Genomic DNA, 17,099 nt, shown 5'->3' with positions numbered 1-17,099 from the left:
AAAATGTATTTATTTTTGTAGCGACAGAGTATACCCAGCAGTAATCCGGCAGTGCAGTGTGATGCTCGGTTACCGCCGGGTCAACATGGGAGCCCTTACTGCCACCTCAATGAGTGGTGGTAAGGGCTCCCCCCAAAAATGGCCGCACGGCAAGGGCTTTACTTGCCACACGGCCATTTTCTGCAGCAAGGAAAGACTTCCCTTTTACTAGCTGCGGTAAAAGGGGGCCTTGGCGCGCATGTAAAACAGACGCCAACATCAGCACTGGCCCTCTTTTGCCGCAGCTTTGTAAAAGGGACCCTTTGTTTGTACCACAGAAAAGGCAGTATATTCAGTCCATGACCCCCTTTAATTGCAATTTTCAGCCACAGAATTTTCTCAGGTAATTGCTTAGCTGCAATTTTTTTATTGTTATGATTGTCCATCGCCTATAACAATTTATTTTTACATAGGTGCACAGCTGCCAAGTTACCCAGGTCCAGAAGAGATGCTTTTTGTTAGCATGTCCTGGTTTAAAATTTATATCTTGAAGCAGTGTGGTATTTGTAGTCCCTTATTCCACCCATTGAGGATTCCCATGGTGCCTCAGGATGGGATGATTAGAAACCTAGGACTGGTCCAAGATCTGCCTCCTGGATATGGGTAACTGGGCAGCTTTTAGGTGGATAATAAATTGAACAAAATAAATAAATAAATAAATACTATGTTTACATTTTAATTTAATTTAAGAGAACTTCTATTGTACCCTATCCAGTAGGGTGCGCAGAGATGATTACAGGAATATAAATAAAATATATAAAATACAAATATAAAACAAACACATCAATCAATCAACTATATAAACGATACATAAAAAAAACAACACTTAAAGCACAATTAAAACATAATACATACTCCTCATGCATAATTTGAAATGCCAAGGATATAAATTTGAAGAAACACCATAGCCAACAGGCAGCCAATGTGAAGCTTGTAGATGGGGCATCAACCATATCTTTTGTCCATGCCTGTCCTTACACTGGGCTCTATAGCTATTTTGTCACCTTTATCATATCCACTGGCAGAATATTCAAGTCATCCACAATTCATGAAAGAATGTTTATCTTTTCTTTGAGTTCCTGTCCCTTGGAGGTTATTTTAGGGCCCTTTGTCCTTGAATTTTCCTTTCCAGGGAACATTTTATGTTACTATATTCTAGTGAAACCCATCATCTAATTTCCTATTTCTTCTCTCCTTCAGTGAGTACATTGACCATAAACCACAACAGCTGGTATTTACTGGTTCATGTGCTCACCTGAAGATGGAGAGGGTATTGGGAGAAGGAGTATGTAGGGATGAATGGGGGAGGAGGGAGGGCTGGTGTGAAAGTTGAGAAGTGGAATGGAATATTTGATGGAGTGTAAGGTTGTATAGTTGGGGGGGATTAATTAATAAAATACAATGCAGGTTGTACTAGAGACTTTTGGGCAGACATGGCTGTAGAATATTGATATGGATAGGTGACTTTGGATTGTACATTAAGCATTGTTGTCTGCATTTTGTAAATACAACTTGTCATTGTGTGAATAAAAATATATTAAAAAAAAAAGAAAAAGAAAGGGCATCAAACTCTGTCCCATTGGCTACTCAGAGTAATCACCTCGGTGGCCAAATTTTGGATTCACTGAAACCTCCCCCACATTTTTGTGGTAAATCTATATATAAAAAAGTTACAATAGTTTTGAATTGTTGGGGTTAAGTCCTGTGTTTATGGATGAATGTGACTATATTTGCATGTATGGTAGTAATTATGATATAAACTGGAAGTTGTACCTTGTAAATATTTTGATTGGCCCAATGTTTACACAGTAGTGTACGAATGTTCCCCCCAGGCAGAAACGTGACGAAAACCAGAAGGATAAGTAGCCAGGAGAAGATGAAACTGAGGCCAGTACCTCTGCAAGAGAAAAAAAGTTGGAGATATACACATGGAAACTGCCTATACACACACATACCCTTCTATCAAGCTCTAGTACATAAACATACTATATGGGAATACCTTTCAGAGCACCAATAAATTATTAAGTCAAACTGCTTGCAGACATATAAAATTTAGTTAAAATAATCATTTCTGCTTTTAATATAGGGCCCCCTTTTACCAAGCTGTGGTAAAAGGGGCCCTGCAGTAGCATCGGCTGTGTGGTAAGTAAACACTTGCCGCGTGTCCATTTCTGGGGGAGCCCTTACCACACTTAACCCCTGGTGGTAAAAAAAAAAATACATTTCTGGTCATGTCAGAAATGGCATACGCTGGGGGTGGCGCTACTGCTGGCCTCCGTGTTAGGACAGCGGAAGTGTCGGATTTCTACACAGCAAACCTTTTGTAAAAGGGCCCCATAATTTGCCACATTTATATGTTAGTCATTCTTCTTCTCATGCTTGAAAAACTGTTGTCCTGATATTCAAAAGAACGTATATGGTCAGCACAGTTGCACCTAAGTAACACCTGTTTTCATGTGTCAAGTTTATGTGCCTACTTGACTTTTAGGCACATTTTCGAAAGAGATGGACGTCCATCTTTTGACATAAATCGGAACTTGGATGTCTATCTCTCAGAAACGTCCAAATTGGTATAATCAAAACCTGATTTTGGACGTCTCCAACTGAAGTCCATCGCAAGGACGTTCAAGTTTCAATGGGGCATATCGGAGGCGTGGTGAAGGCGGGACTTGGGCGTTCCTAACACTTGGATGTCTTTGATCCATAATGGAAAAAAGCAGAGACGTCCATGTCCAAGACTTGGACGTTTTCACCTGGAGGTGTTTTTATTACGAATAAGGCACAAAAAGGTGCCCAAAATGACCAGATGACCAGGGGAGGGAATCGGGGATGACCTCCCCTTACTCCCCCAGTGGTCACTAATCCCCTCCCACCCTCAAAAAACATCATTCAAAATATTACGTGCCAGTCTTTATGCCAACCTCAGATGTCATGCTCAGGTCCATGACAGCGCATGCAGGCCCATGGAGCAGTTTTAGTGGGTGCAGTGCACTTCAGAAAGGTGGACTCAAGCCCATACCCCCCCCCCCCCCCCACCTGTTACATTTGTGGAGGAAACAGCGAGCTCTCCAAAATCCACCAGAAACCCTCTATACCCACATATAGGTGCCTTTCACCCGTAAGGGCTATGGTAGTGGTGTATAGTTGGAGGTAGTGGGTTTTGCGGGGCTCAGAATACAAGGTAAGGGAGGTATGTACCTTGGAGCATTTTAAGAAGTCCACTGCAGTGACCCCTAGGGTGCACAATTGCTGTCCTGACATGCCAGGGGGACCAGTGCACTAGAAATGCTGGCTCCTCCCCTGTCCAAATGGCTTGCATTTGGACGTTTTTGACGTGGACACTTTTGGTTTTGAAAATCACCGAAACTCAAGGATGTCCAAATCTAAGGACGTCCTTGGTATTTTCAAAATGAAAGATGGATGTCCATCTTTTTTCGAAAATACGCTTTTCCACGCCTCCGGATTTGGACGTTTTACAAAGACGTCCAAATCCCAACTTAGACGTTTCTTTCGAAAATGCCCCTCCACATAAAATACATTGGTAATACACCTGGGGGAATTCTGTGCAAAAAACCTGAAAACTCTGCATACAATAATTGAAAATTCTGCACACTTTATTTGTACACAATTCCCTTCTTTATTCTAAATCGCAAAGCTATAGTCATCACTTGATTCCAGGTGCTGAATTTCTGAACTGCATTGAGATTAGTGTGTGGGTTTGCTGCACGCTCCAGTCATTTTCTCATGTGGTTGAAAGATGGCCACAATTGGTATATTCTTTTTTAATGGCCACTCGCTAATTTCCCATTAGTGCATGGCCATCACCGCTGGGAGTCCTTACCTCCACCTATTTAGGAGGCGTTAAGGGCTCCCGCGCTACTACTATACTAATTAAGCAGTGTACGGTAATGTGCCCACGATACCCGATTAGTGCAGACATGCCTACTCTCCTCCCCCAGACATGCCTCCTGCAGCAAAGAATACACATTTTTTTTACCGCAGGAGTAGCACATGCTGTCAGCCAAACTACTGCAGGATGCCTCAGTGCGTCCTGCAGTAGTGCCCTTTTACCGTAAGGTAAACCCGTGTTAGACCTACCAGCCTTAGGGGTCCTTTAACTAAGGTGCGCTGAAAAATGGCCTGTGGTAGTGTAGGCGTGGGTTTTGGGCATGCGCAGGTCCATTTTTCAGCACGCCTGTAAAAAAGGCCTTTTTAAAATTTTTGCCAAAAATTGACGTTTGGCAAAATCAAAATTGGTGCCTGTCCATTTTGGGCCTAAGACCTTACCGCCAGCTATTGACCTAGTGGTAAAGTCTTATGTGGTAACCGGGTGGTAATGACCTATGTGCGTCAAATGCCACTTGGCGCTTCCAATATGCGCGTCCAAAAATAAAAACTATTTTTCAGACATGGGTATCGGACAAGTGCCAAAATTGAAATTACTGCGAGCCAAGCTGTAGCTGGGCAGTAACTCCATTTTGGCGCACATTGGGTGCACGTAGACGGTTACTCAGCTTAGTAAAAGGGCCCCTATGGATCCCTATATTTGTAATACTATATTTTGTGATATTGTGTTATTAACGTGGTGTAGTTTCTTAAAAAAATGGTCCTGAGAGCACAAGCTACTAGAAGATACACACACAAAGCGAATAAAAACTTAAGAAGCAAAGGCACAGATAAACATATCACTTTAAATTTCACAGGATACAGAATAGAACGGGAGTACAATGATCAAAACTTCTGTTTGGGAGAGAGGATGGGCAGCTTCAGGGCCCATTTGGGTCAACAGGGATTTCTTCAAGGATGGGTGTGTGAGTGCGTGTGTGTGTGTGTATGGGTGGAGGCATTCATGGTTCACTTGGGCCCCCGGTGATTTCTTTGAGCACACTTGAACTACCAAGGATTTCTTCAGAGGGGCTTTGGGCCCACCAGGGATCTTGCTTCACTTCAGATTACTCTTTGCTTGTGTCCTAGAATCTTTACTCCAGCCTTTAGCTGAAGATTTAGCACTACAAGGGAAGTAAAAAAAAAAAAAAAAAGTGTGTTTTTTAAAATATCAGGAGCAACTTGTGATTCAGCTGTTTTACACGCATGTTGCATACCTTCTGTGCTATCCTTTAGCACATTGTTTTTATTGCTGAATTTGCCTTTTGTAATCCCCCTTTATAATGGGGATTACTAAAGATGAGTATATGGAACTCTCCAGAGCCAGTGGGGGAGGTTTTGAATTATGAGAGGTGTGATAATGCAGCCCAAGGGGGTGGGTTCTGGAAATAACTTGCAGAGAAAAAATGTCCTGTGTAATGGGAGCAGTTAGAGTTAATAAAAAGGATTACAGCTGGGGAAACACAGAGTATCTGTAGAGGGGTCCTGGAAAGGCAGGATAAACCAAGGCTGATTAAGGAGTAGTTGCTGCCCCTAAATGTGGCAACTGAGAAGGAGTGAGGAGCTCTGGGTGGGTAAGGGGAACCAGGAGCCAGAGTCAGGACAGGGGAAGCCTGTTCAAGGCCAGGGTGTAGCTCTGAGAAGTGCATTCCTGGAAGGACAGCCACAAGGGTCTGTGCCTGAGGGAAATGGAGAAGCCTTAGATTATTGCTGGCCCAAAGGGACAGGAAATGGACAGGAGAAGTTGTACATTTGTAAATACCCTGTTTACTAAGCTGTGCTGGAGGCACGTTAGCGTTTTTAGTGTGTGCTAACTATGTAGGTGCTCACAATATTTCTATGGGTGCCTACATAGCGCGCGCTAATTTTGTGCGCACGCTAAAAACACTAGCGCACCTTAGTAAACAGAGCCCCAAGTGACTTAAGCTAAAGATGTAAATATAAGTTGGTAGGGGAAAGTGACAGGGATTCCTCCTGAAGGGCTAACTGACTTGTTGGATGTGGTTGCAGTTTGAAGTCATAAGAATCCGGCTGGCTTCCTGAAACATAAAGTGTTTGCCTGCCTGTTGCAGAAGTTCCAGTAAAGTTGAGTTGTATAAAGAAAAAGAATCCTTGGTGTGCAGAGTGGTCTTTGGTGTAAGAGCAAGGATGCGGCTCCCCGAACTAATTAAACATCACTGAAAAGTCTAACCCATATTCCCCAATACCCCGGATCTCTATTCCGGACCTTGACCCACATTCAAGATCGGATGAAAAGGACTGTACTGTATGGAGAGTGTGGAATGAGCGAGAGTGTGGAGACGGAGGAAGGTGTTTGTGCTGTGACCTGGGTCAGACGGTGGTGAACTGAGCTAGTGGTGGTGGCGACGAGATCTTGGTTACACTTGATAGAACCCCCAGTACAATAAAGAATATCACAACTTAATATACTGACCCCACTATGTGCCCGGCTACCCCGTGGCTCTTGCGGTAATTTCATTTTTGGTGCACATCCAATATGCGCGGCCAAAAAATGTTATTTTTGGACACGTATATCGGATGCGCACCATGTGGCATTTGGCGCGCATAGGTCATTACCACCTGGTTACCATGTGAGACTTTACCGCTAGGTGAATGGCTGGCGGAAATGTTGCAGACCCAAAATGGACGCGTGGCAATTTTGATTTTACCGCATGTCCATTTTTGGCAAAAATTTTAAAAAGTCCTTTTTTACAGGCGCACTGAAAAATGGATTGGTGCATTCCCAAAACTCGCGCATACACTACCATGAGCCCAAAACCCGTGCCTACACTACCACAAGCCATTTTTCAGCGCGGCTTTGTAAAAGGATCCCATAATTTTCTGAGCATTAGCTTCCTTTTTCCTATTGGATTCCTTTTAAAATACATCGTCCATCAAATGTATTATTCCAGTTAACCTACATTTATTTTTAATTGCTCAGTCCCTTATTTTCCGTCAAAAGCTCTTCAGTCGTCCGTTCAGAACTTACATTCCATTTTTTCAACATATTTGCTTAGATATGACTAGGCAGTCTTGTGTCAGCATTCTTGCTTATAAGAACATAAGAACAGTCATACTGGGTCAGACCAATGGTCCATCTAGTTTTTAGTATTTGTTACATTTGTACCCCGTGCTTTCCCACTCATGGCAGACTCAATGTGGCTTACATGGGGCAATGGAGGGTTAAGTGACTTGCCCAGAGTCACAAGGAGCTGCCTGTGCCTGAAGTGGAAATCGAACTCAGTTCCTCAGAACCAAAGTCCACCACCCTAACCACTAGGCCACTCCTCCCTATAATAGTCCAGTATCCTGCTTCCAGCAGTGGCCAATCCAGGTCACAAGTACCTGGCAGAAATCCAATTAGTAGCAATATTTCATGCTACTAATCCTGGGGCAAGCAGTGGCTTCCCCCATGTCCATCTCAATGTCAGACTATGGACTTTTCCTCCAGGAACATTTTGGAATAATTTATCCCTGGAAATTTAACTAGAATTATCTTTTCAGAATAAGATGGCACTCAAAGCTCATTATTTAACCAAGCTTTCTTCCAATCATAATTTTGTGTTTTATTGTGTGGTGGTAGTCTGCCCCACTAACAGAATCTAGCCTACCAATTGTGTGTTAGATATAAGATTTAGGGGCCCTTTTACAAAGGCGTGCTGAAAAATGGCTTCTGGTAGTGTAGATGCATGTTTTGGGCACGTCCAGAACCATTTTTCAGCGCACCTGTAAAAAATGCCTTTTTTAAATTTTTGCCGAAAATGGACGTGCAGCAAAATGAAAATTGCCGCGCATCCATTTTAGGTCTGAGACCTTACCGCCAGCTATTGACCTAGTGGTAAGGTCTCACACGGTAACTGGGTGGTAATGGTCTACGCGCGTAAAATGCTGATTACCGCCCGATTATTGCCCGCGTACCAGAAAATAAAAATATTTTCCAGAACGCGTAGTGGACGCGCGTCAAAAATGATATTACCGCAAGGGCCACGTGGTAGCCAGGCGGTAACTCACAATTGACACGCATTGGGCGCGCGTAGGCACCTACACGGCTTAGTAAAAGGGCCCCTTAGCCACTTAATATTATGATTTTAGAGATATTGAATTAACATTGTAAAATTGGCCTCCTACTGTGATATCTTGTCTTAATTTTGTCTTGCTGTCTGTACCCTCTTTCATTTGTTATTATTATCATACTGTAAACCATTTATCGTTTTGATAGCTGAGGTGTTTCTTTTGTGAAAATGTATTTTCAAGTGGAGTTTCCTAAAACAAATTCTTCTAGATCTGAGTATGCTTGAATTTCATTTAGTTTACTAGAAGGGCAAAATGGAAGTCCTTTAAACAGTACCCAGATCTCATGCTGTGATAATTGGTAGTTAGAAAGGTTTATTATCCCCATTTGATTTACACTTCCATCAGTGTGGCCAGTGGGAACTTGCCTGCAGGGGATCTGCTGACTCTCATATCATTTTGCTTTCCACTAAACCTCCAACAGACTGGAAAACACTTTTAAACAAAAAGAACACATATTTTACCCCACAAGATGGACAAAACTAGAAATTAGACAAATACATAGAGAATTCCAGACACAGGTTAAAATTGAAACTTTACAGCCAAAAAATAAAATTAAATCCTGTATAACTTCTCTACACTAGAAAGAGCTGCCAAAAAGAGCCTACAAAATAACCAAAGCATTATCATCAAGCCTGCAGACAAAGGAGGCTCTGCATGTAGTGACTACAGATACATAAAAGTACATAGTAGAAGAGCACAGGCAAATCTCAAACAGAAGCATAGCCAGGTTTTGTTATCAGGGTAGGGTTACCATTTTTTGTCCTCATAAAAAGAGGACACTTGCCCTGCCCCTTTCATGTCCCCTGCCCCGCCCCTTTCACGCACTCACCCCGCCCCTGACGCATATTCCCCTCCCCCTGTCAACCCCCATCCCCTTCCTTCCCCGTCATCTCCACTCCCCCCCCCCCGTCACCTCCCCTCCCCTTACTCTACTATCCCTGGTGGTCTAGAGGTACTTCTTCGGGGCAGGAAAGAGCCCCCTCTTTCCTGCCCGGAGCGCTGCTGCCAGCTGCCCTGCATCCTGTGAGTCCGGCTCTTGGTGTTTCAAAATGGCCGCCGAAAGTTGAAGTCTCGCGAGGCTGCTTCAACTCTCGGCGGCCATTTTGAAACGCCGAGAGCCGGACTCACAGTATGCAGGGCAGCTAGCAGCAGTGCTCCGGGCAGGAAAGAGGGGGTTCTTTCCTGCCCCGAAGACGAAGAGGTACCTCTAGACCACCAGAGATAGTAGAGTAAGGGGAGGGAGAGGAGGGGAGTCCCGTCCCCGCCCCCGCCAGCCAGCCCGTTTGTCCAGAAATCCGGACAAACGGGCAGGCTGGCCAAATCCGTCTGGACGCCCGGACAAGTCCTCAAAAAGAGGACGTGTCCGGGTAAATCCGGACGTATGGTAACCCTATATCAGGGAGAGAAGACCTTTTATAAAATAGGCACCCATGCGAAGCTGAAGGAAAAATCCACATAGCTGCTATTTCATTCAATATCCGTATGGGGGAGTGACTTGTCCTCTTGCATATCAGCTGATATAACCAGGTATCCGCTAACTGGGGATATTCAGCAGGGGATTACCAGCTAACCTCGCTGAATATCAGTGTTTAGCCAGTTAATCACTATGTAACTAGTCAGCAGCCATTCTGACAGGTTAAATAGCGCTGAATATGGGGGGGGGGGGGGGGGGGGGGGGTTTACATTTAAGAACGCATTTGAGTTTAGGTAACCTGTTATAGAATGAAGGGGATAAAGGGGATTCTTAAACCTCTAGAGCACAAGACAAACAGCTACATACAAGATGCCACAGATTTTCTGAACAAGTTAAAAAACATCAAGCACATTCCTCTTGGCACTCTCTTGCTTCACAATGGATACAGAATTACTTATACATCAACCTTCTCCATTTGCATGGAATAAGTGCATGCAACAAATTTCTAAAGGCACCTACCCTGGGTGCCCAATATATAACTACTTCAGGTTCAATAAGGACATCTATCTGCAAATCATGGACACCGTAAAGGGCACCGGGATAGCACCAAAATATGTCAACCTTTTCATGGCAGCACCATAAGAGAACATTTTGAAGAAATATCAGCCTAAAGGAGTTTGGTTTTTTTTGTTGCATTTGTACTCTGTGCTTTCCCACTCATGGCAGGCTCAATGCAGCTTACATGGGGCAATGGAGGGTTAAGTGACTTGCCCAGAGTCACAAGGAGCTGCTTGTGCCTGAAGTGGGAATTGAACTCAGTTCCTCAGGACCAAAGTCCACCACCCTAACCACTAGGCCACTCCTCCAACCTATGAAGGTGCAGTAAAAATTGGCCTTTTATCGCAACTCAATTTACCATAGGAATCACTAACCTGTAGTATCTTAGTGCTGCAGGTTAGTGACTCCCATGGTACAAGAATAACACAACTTGAGATGAGTTTCGCAAGCTGCGTTATTCTTTCTCCCTGGGGCATTGGACCATGAATACGTGGCCTGATGTCTTGGAAACATTCTTAAAGGGGCTGGTGGTAAGTACTTGATGTGCATACTCCCCCACCCCTTCTGAAGATAAGAGAAACCCCCTGCTATTACACCCTCACTTCCCCAGATGAAAAGAGAGCCTCCTGCCATTGTACCCCCACATCCCACCTCTGAAAATGAGAGTGCCCCATGATTGCACCTCCATATCACTGAAGATAAGAGGTCCCCCCACCATGGAACCCACCCGCTACAGACAAAAGAGACCCTCTGCCATCACACCCTCCATCCCTCCTCCTGTGGGCCTCTACACTGTCTAGAGCAGGGGTTCTCAAACCAGTTATCGGGATATACACAGCCAGACAGGTTTTCAAGATATAGATAATGCATATGCATGAGACAAATTTGATACACTATCTCCATTGTATGCAAATCTATCTCATTCATATTCATTGTAAGGATCCTGAAAACCTGACTGGCTGGGTGTGTCTTGAGGACTGGGTTTAGAAACCCTGGTCTAGAATAAGATGGCAGGAACGATACTACCACTCAGGGTCAAGCTGCCATTTTAGGGCAAATGTGCACTGAAAATCTCTTAGGCTGTTGTAGTACTATCTCGATAGTGCCAGGGCACAGTTAGGGTGTGTCACAGCTGCGGCCATAACCCACACCCCGGCTTATCTCCTGCCGGCTGTGGGTGTCAGGGGCTGGTACTGTGCCTTATTCTGGGGCTCTGGGCTGCTTTTCCTGCATAGCAGGCCACCTGTGCTGCTGCATCCAGCGCTTTGGGGTGCCCCACCAGCTGTGCTGGCCACTTCCTCACTGTTCCCCTCCAGCGCCAACCGATACTGGTTCCCCCAGGGCGCATGCGTGTGCTGTGGGCCAGAATTTAAAGGGCCACCATCTGAACGCCTGATTATGACATCACGAGCTGGGGCCTATTTAAAGGAACCTTGAGACTCTTCTGCCTTTGCAGCAGGTCTCCTAGCTTTTGCCTGATGTGAGTTGCTACACTTGGTTCTTGTTCCAGTCCGTGTCTCCAGTCTACCTTGTTCCAGTTCATGTCTCCAGCCAGGCCACTGTTGTTCCAGTCCATGTCGTCAGCCAGCCTGTGCTTGTTCCTGCTCCCTTCTTTGGATTGACTTCTCGGCTCTGACCCCAGCTTGTCTCCTCGATTCCTCTGCAGTGTCACCTGCACTGATTGCTGCCTGCCTGACCGTGTCTTGATCACAGCCTGCCCTGACCTCCGGTATTGTTTGGACTTTCTTGGACCTCTTGAGTACCACTGTTGGTATCCGTACCAGCTCACCTGCTCTTGATCTCAGTTACAGTACTCCCTACTTTTCTAGTGAAACTCAAGACTTGGCCAGCCCTGATCCTAGCCTGGGTGTGACTCACCTGTCATCAGTCGGGGCCTACTTAGCCTCCAGCTTAGTTAGGCAGCGTAAACTCGCTGTGGTCCAAGGGCTCACCCTCCCAGGCCTGTGACCAGAGTGACCAAACATATGGATAGTGGCAATATTCAGCTGAAATTCCTATAGCTAAATGGTTTAAATTAGGCCATAGAAAACTGGTCTTAAATTAACTCACGTAGCTAGAGTCGCAAAATATTACTGCCTTTTATGTAAATTCATCACCACTGCCTATCCATATAGTAGTAGTGACAATATGCAGCAGCGGCAGTAAGCCTATTTCTCTAAATGCTGGTCAAGGCATTTTTTTTTTAAAAAGTACTACTACTACTACTATTTTTACTATTTTTTTAAAAGGCTTACTGCTGCTGCTGCATATTGACTCCTATGTTTTTATGTCATTTCTCAAAAACCTGAGGTAGCCTAGAACTATCTTTTTGCTTTAGCAATCTATTCCTTAGCTTACATTTTCCATGCCTGTATCTCCTGCTTCCGTAGATTTTCTTCATGGCATTCTAAGAGCTTGCACAGTTTCTTTTCTAAGCAGAGGTCCTCCGACTACCAGCACATGACTGAAGCGCATCGCTTAGTGACGCTTCCCTAAGGAGCAATACTGCCAGAATCTTTAGTCACCCCTTCATATCAGAAGTGACCTATATCTATCTATCTATCTATCTATCTATCTATCTATCTATATATATATATATATATATGATTATAAATGGTGCAGTCTAAGCAGAATATATTCATCTGTGTAATCAAACTATAATTTTTCACAAGAAAGGGGTAGAGGAATGATATGTTACCACCACTCTATCCCCTTTCTTCCCTAGCCATGGCTGATATATTACAGAATAACCTTGCAGATATATATCAGCAATGGCAACACCTCCATTTTGAGTAAGGCACATTACATGGAATCAAACTGCTCATCTATTAATAGATCTTTAATAATGTCTAATTTTCTAGCATTAACAGCATTAACAAAACCCATTGTGAATTTGCTGCAATTAGAGGACTCATTATCAATAGTTAAATGAGGATATGAGAGTGGAATAGATCTAACAAATCTTACTTAAAAAAAACAACCAAAAAACAAACTATGTACTGTTTATAATCTTTTGGACAGAAAATATCACCCTCTACCCTAGCTCCTCGGCAGATGCATGAAGACTAAAAAGGCAATTCTATAGTTTGGTGTCTACATTTAGGTGCCAATAGGGCATGTATGTTATATAGCACTTACTCAAGTGAATGGCACCAGTAATTGAAAATTATTCACTCAATGGCTAGGTGCTATTCTGTAACCGGTGTACTGAGTGGAGTGAAACAGGTAGATATGAATTGCTTGTTTACTCTTTCCAAGAATACAAGGACTAGGGGGCATGCAATGACGCTACTTAGTAGTAAATTTAAAATAATGTGGTGAATTGAATAAGCTGCTTTCCTTTCATTATGGCAATGATGGCATATTTCAATTGTGATGTATTTTTATTTCTATTATACTTTATTTTCAAAAAGTAATTACAAAAGGTTGTAATAAAATTAATGTGTGAAATCAACTGAAAAGAAGTCCAAAAATCATGGAAAAAGGCCAAATCTACCAAAACTGAACCAAAAATGTTTTCTAATCACATATCCCTAACAAACACATATGGGATGAGAGGATGCTAGTCCTAGTCTCCACAAAGTAAATAAGTGGTGGCTAAGGGAAGTACAGAAACTCACATCATAAGTAGGATGCCAGCAATCTCGCCAGTCCTGGTGTCCTCCTGTGTAGATAGCCACCAGACACCCAGTATTAACCCGAGCAGGGTAAAAAGGATAATCAGCAGCAGAATGCAACACAACACAATTCCCACAATCCACCTGGGGAGAAAGGAGAAAAAGAAAAATCAGAACTATGTCACTGCTACAGAGTGTGATTTGTCTGTGAGGTGGTGAATGGTTAAAGAGACAAACACAAGCACAGTGAAGGTGACTAAAAGCAATAGCTGGATGATGTAAAAGGATCAATCATTTATTATCATCCAAGACTCCACATGAGCCATGTTTCGGCCTAATAGGCCTACATGAGAAGCCTTATGAAGATGTGAATAAAAAGATCCATCTGATATTAAAAATTCCAATGTTTGAATATGCACTGTAGGAAATCTGAAACCATGGTGTCAGCCGGTCCTGCTAACACTCAGTAAAATGCTGACCAAGCTGAAAATTGCTGGGTTTTTGGAGTACTTACAGCTATCAGATCGGTTGAATATCAGCCGGGCCCGCATAAGCTCCAGCAGCCTGCCCGCCCAAAATTATCCCCCGATATTCAGTATTAGTGCCTAGACATGACCCAGTACTGAATATTGGGGGATAATTTAGCCGGCAACGATCAGCATTTAAAAAAATGCTGATCACCACTAGCTGAATATTGGGGGGGGGGGGGGGGGGGGGGGGGGTGTCCATTTTTTTTTTAATGACAGTGCTTCTTAAACTAGTTAATCATTTTTCATCATTTTCTGGATATCGAATCAACTGGGACAAATCTGAGGCCATGCCCATGAATGACCACACAAAGCAGTCAGATTTAGGATCTGCTAACTTTTGCTGGTCTCCTTTATATATTAAGGGCCCTGTTTACAAAGTCGCACTAACCGTGTAGATATCCACAGTATTCCTATGGGCGTCTACATGGTTAGCACATGCTGATTTTTAGCATGTGCTAAAAATGTTAGCACGCCTTTTTAAACAGGGCCCTAAATATCTGGGCATGCTTTTCCATAGAGACAGAGAACAATTGATGGAATTAAATTTAGATAACATCCTAAAGAAAATAGATACATTACTTCAAAGGTGGACCCCATTAACGCTCTCTTGGTGGGGTAGGATTAAAACTATAAAAATGACACTTATGCCTGCTATCAATTACTATATTAGGGCCCTGTTTAGAAAGCACGCTTGTGTTTTTAGCACGCGCTAAAAATTAGCGTGCGCTAACCATGTAGATGCCCATAATATCCCTATGGGCATTTACACAGTTAGTATGTGCTAAAAATGCTAGCATGCCTTTGTAAACAGGGCCCTTAGTATGTTACCAATGCTGCTTCCATCCTTTTTTCTTTAAGAATATAGATAAAAAAACTTACTAAACATGAATGGAAAGTTGTACATAAAAGAAAACATGGTGCAAATGACTGCAACTAAATTTACGCACAGAGCACCATTATTCTGTAATTATGCCCATTCTGTCCCAAAATGCCCATGACCCTCCCATTTCTATGCCCCTTTTTTGGAACTTGTGTGGATCCCTCGCCAACCTTTTCATGCATTAGTCCTAATTAAATCTAATTACTGCCAATAATTGCTTGTTAAGAAGCCAATTATTGGCACTAATTGGCTTGATATTCAATTAAATTGCACATGCAATTCGGGAACATGCCTAAATTTGCATGTGCAATTTTTGGTGACGTTTATAGAATCAGAGGGAAAATTTTTAAAGCTGGTCTTTCACAAGATGACAAATGTTGGCACTACACCTCATCATGAGACAATCTAAATCATATGATATATTATTGCCCCTTGATTTTGTCTTTCTGGATGTCTAATTTTACTTTCCCTATAATTTTATTTAGATCAATGTCTCCCCAAGTCCGGTCCTGGAGTACCCCTTGCCAGTCAGGTTTTCAAGATATCCATAATAAATATGCATGACAGAGGTTTACATATAATGGAGGCAGTGCATGCAAATCAAATTCATGCATATTCATTGTAGATATCCTGAAAACCTGACTAGCAAGGGGTACTCCAGGACTGGACTTGGGAAACACTGATTTAGATCATTAGCTCTCTCCAAACCATTAGGGAAATGGCAATCTCGATTACTAGATATTGTCTTAACTATCACAATACAGATGATCTTCTCAAATTGGAAAACTGTATCTTTGCTTAATACTACCTTTTTGGTGGCATACTATTGCTAAGATTCATGGATACGAATGCAAAGTCGCTGAATGTACCAATAGATATAAATCAATTGAAAACTTCTGGTCACCAACTGTCACTTTCCAATGTGTATCTTGACACTCTATGGGCACCCATATTAGGTATTTCTTTTTCTTTTTCAGTTTTGTTTTTCTTTTACAATTTTCATTTCTACAGAAGTACTTTTTGTATTCATAAAAAACTTATTTTCTTTTTCTTTCTTTTCTTTTGCTTTTAATTCTACTGTATATATTGATTTGTACTCTATAGCAATACTTGTATGACATTTCTCATAATCTCACTCTAATAGTTATTGTTTATATTGTTAACTATAATTCTTGTTTTATACTGTTAAGTATTGTTTACATGGGGCAGCAGCAGTGAAGGGAAAGCAGGCCCAGATGGAAGCATTCTGGCAACGGTCCAGCACCTATCAAAATTTGGCACCAGAAGCAGTTGATTATGTTATTTATGCCTAAATCCAGGCCTGAACACAACTCTTCATGGCTCATGTATTACGTATGCAAGAGAATTTCACTTGCTCTAGGAATACAAAAACATAAAACAATTCGGCAGAAAAATACCACTTAGTTCACCCAGTTGTCTCATTTGTACTGTCTTCTGTATATGGAGGACAAGATTAATAATATCTGCTTTGGAATGAATGAACCCCATCAAGCCCCTGCTTCCACAATACCTTTTACTAGGTTACCTGTATCTGTCATAGTTTTTCACTTCATTCCCATAGTAAGTGATCTTGTCCTCAACCTGCTTCAAGGCCTCATTCAGGGGGCTGGTATATTTTTCAATCTGGAAATTTTTAGCCATAGCATGAACCTGCCCCTCTGTCTTATTCAGTGCATTCTTTATATCTGTGAAGAAAACAGGGAGGGGTGAGCAGAAAATGAAGGTCAGGAGCCTCAGATGAAGAGGGGTATGAGAAGACGCCTAAACCCACAGAAATAAATAAGAGAGAGTCAGACCCCTTTCCTAAGACAGGAGCCAGTGGAGTGTAAGCAGAAAAAGACACTCAAGAAATAGGCTTGAGTCACTAAGAGAACCAGAGAAATATGAGGTGAGATCAATTTGAATCACCACTGGGTCCAGAAGAATATGATCCAAGTTGTCACAAGCACCAGAATTATCACAAGAGCTGAAGGAAGGTGAGGAATGACAGGTTTGAGTCATTGTGAGAATTAGAGGAGTATTGGGAAAGAGAGATCCAAGAAATCACCTGAGCCAGAGGACTGTGAAGTGAGACAAAACCA

The 17,099-nt window shown here is 42.7% G+C and overlaps 1 protein-coding gene across 3 annotated transcripts in view; it reads right to left on the bottom strand.

Moving 5' to 3' along the window:
• The window catches only part of PROM2 (prominin 2), a 187,496-nt gene that overhangs the window by 65,943 nt on the left and 104,454 nt on the right, over positions 1 to 17,099 (bottom strand). For all 3 annotated transcript variants that reach the window (XM_030201635.1, XM_030201636.1, XM_030201634.1), the window contains exons 10-12: positions 16,544 to 16,703; positions 13,591 to 13,731; positions 1,813 to 1,936 (exon numbers count right to left, since the gene is read on the bottom strand). In XM_030201635.1, the coding sequence (XP_030057495.1) occupies positions 1,813 to 1,936; positions 13,591 to 13,731; positions 16,544 to 16,703 (425 nt within the window). The remainder of the gene's footprint in view (positions 1 to 1,812; positions 1,937 to 13,590; positions 13,732 to 16,543; positions 16,704 to 17,099) is intronic.

The sequence above is a fragment of the Microcaecilia unicolor genome, chromosome 4, assembly GCF_901765095.1.
Source record: "Microcaecilia unicolor chromosome 4, aMicUni1.1, whole genome shotgun sequence".
NCBI lineage: Eukaryota > Metazoa > Chordata > Amphibia > Gymnophiona > Siphonopidae > Microcaecilia > Microcaecilia unicolor.
Note: the sequence above shows the minus strand (reverse complement) of the source record. Positions and strands in the feature narration are given on the sequence as shown.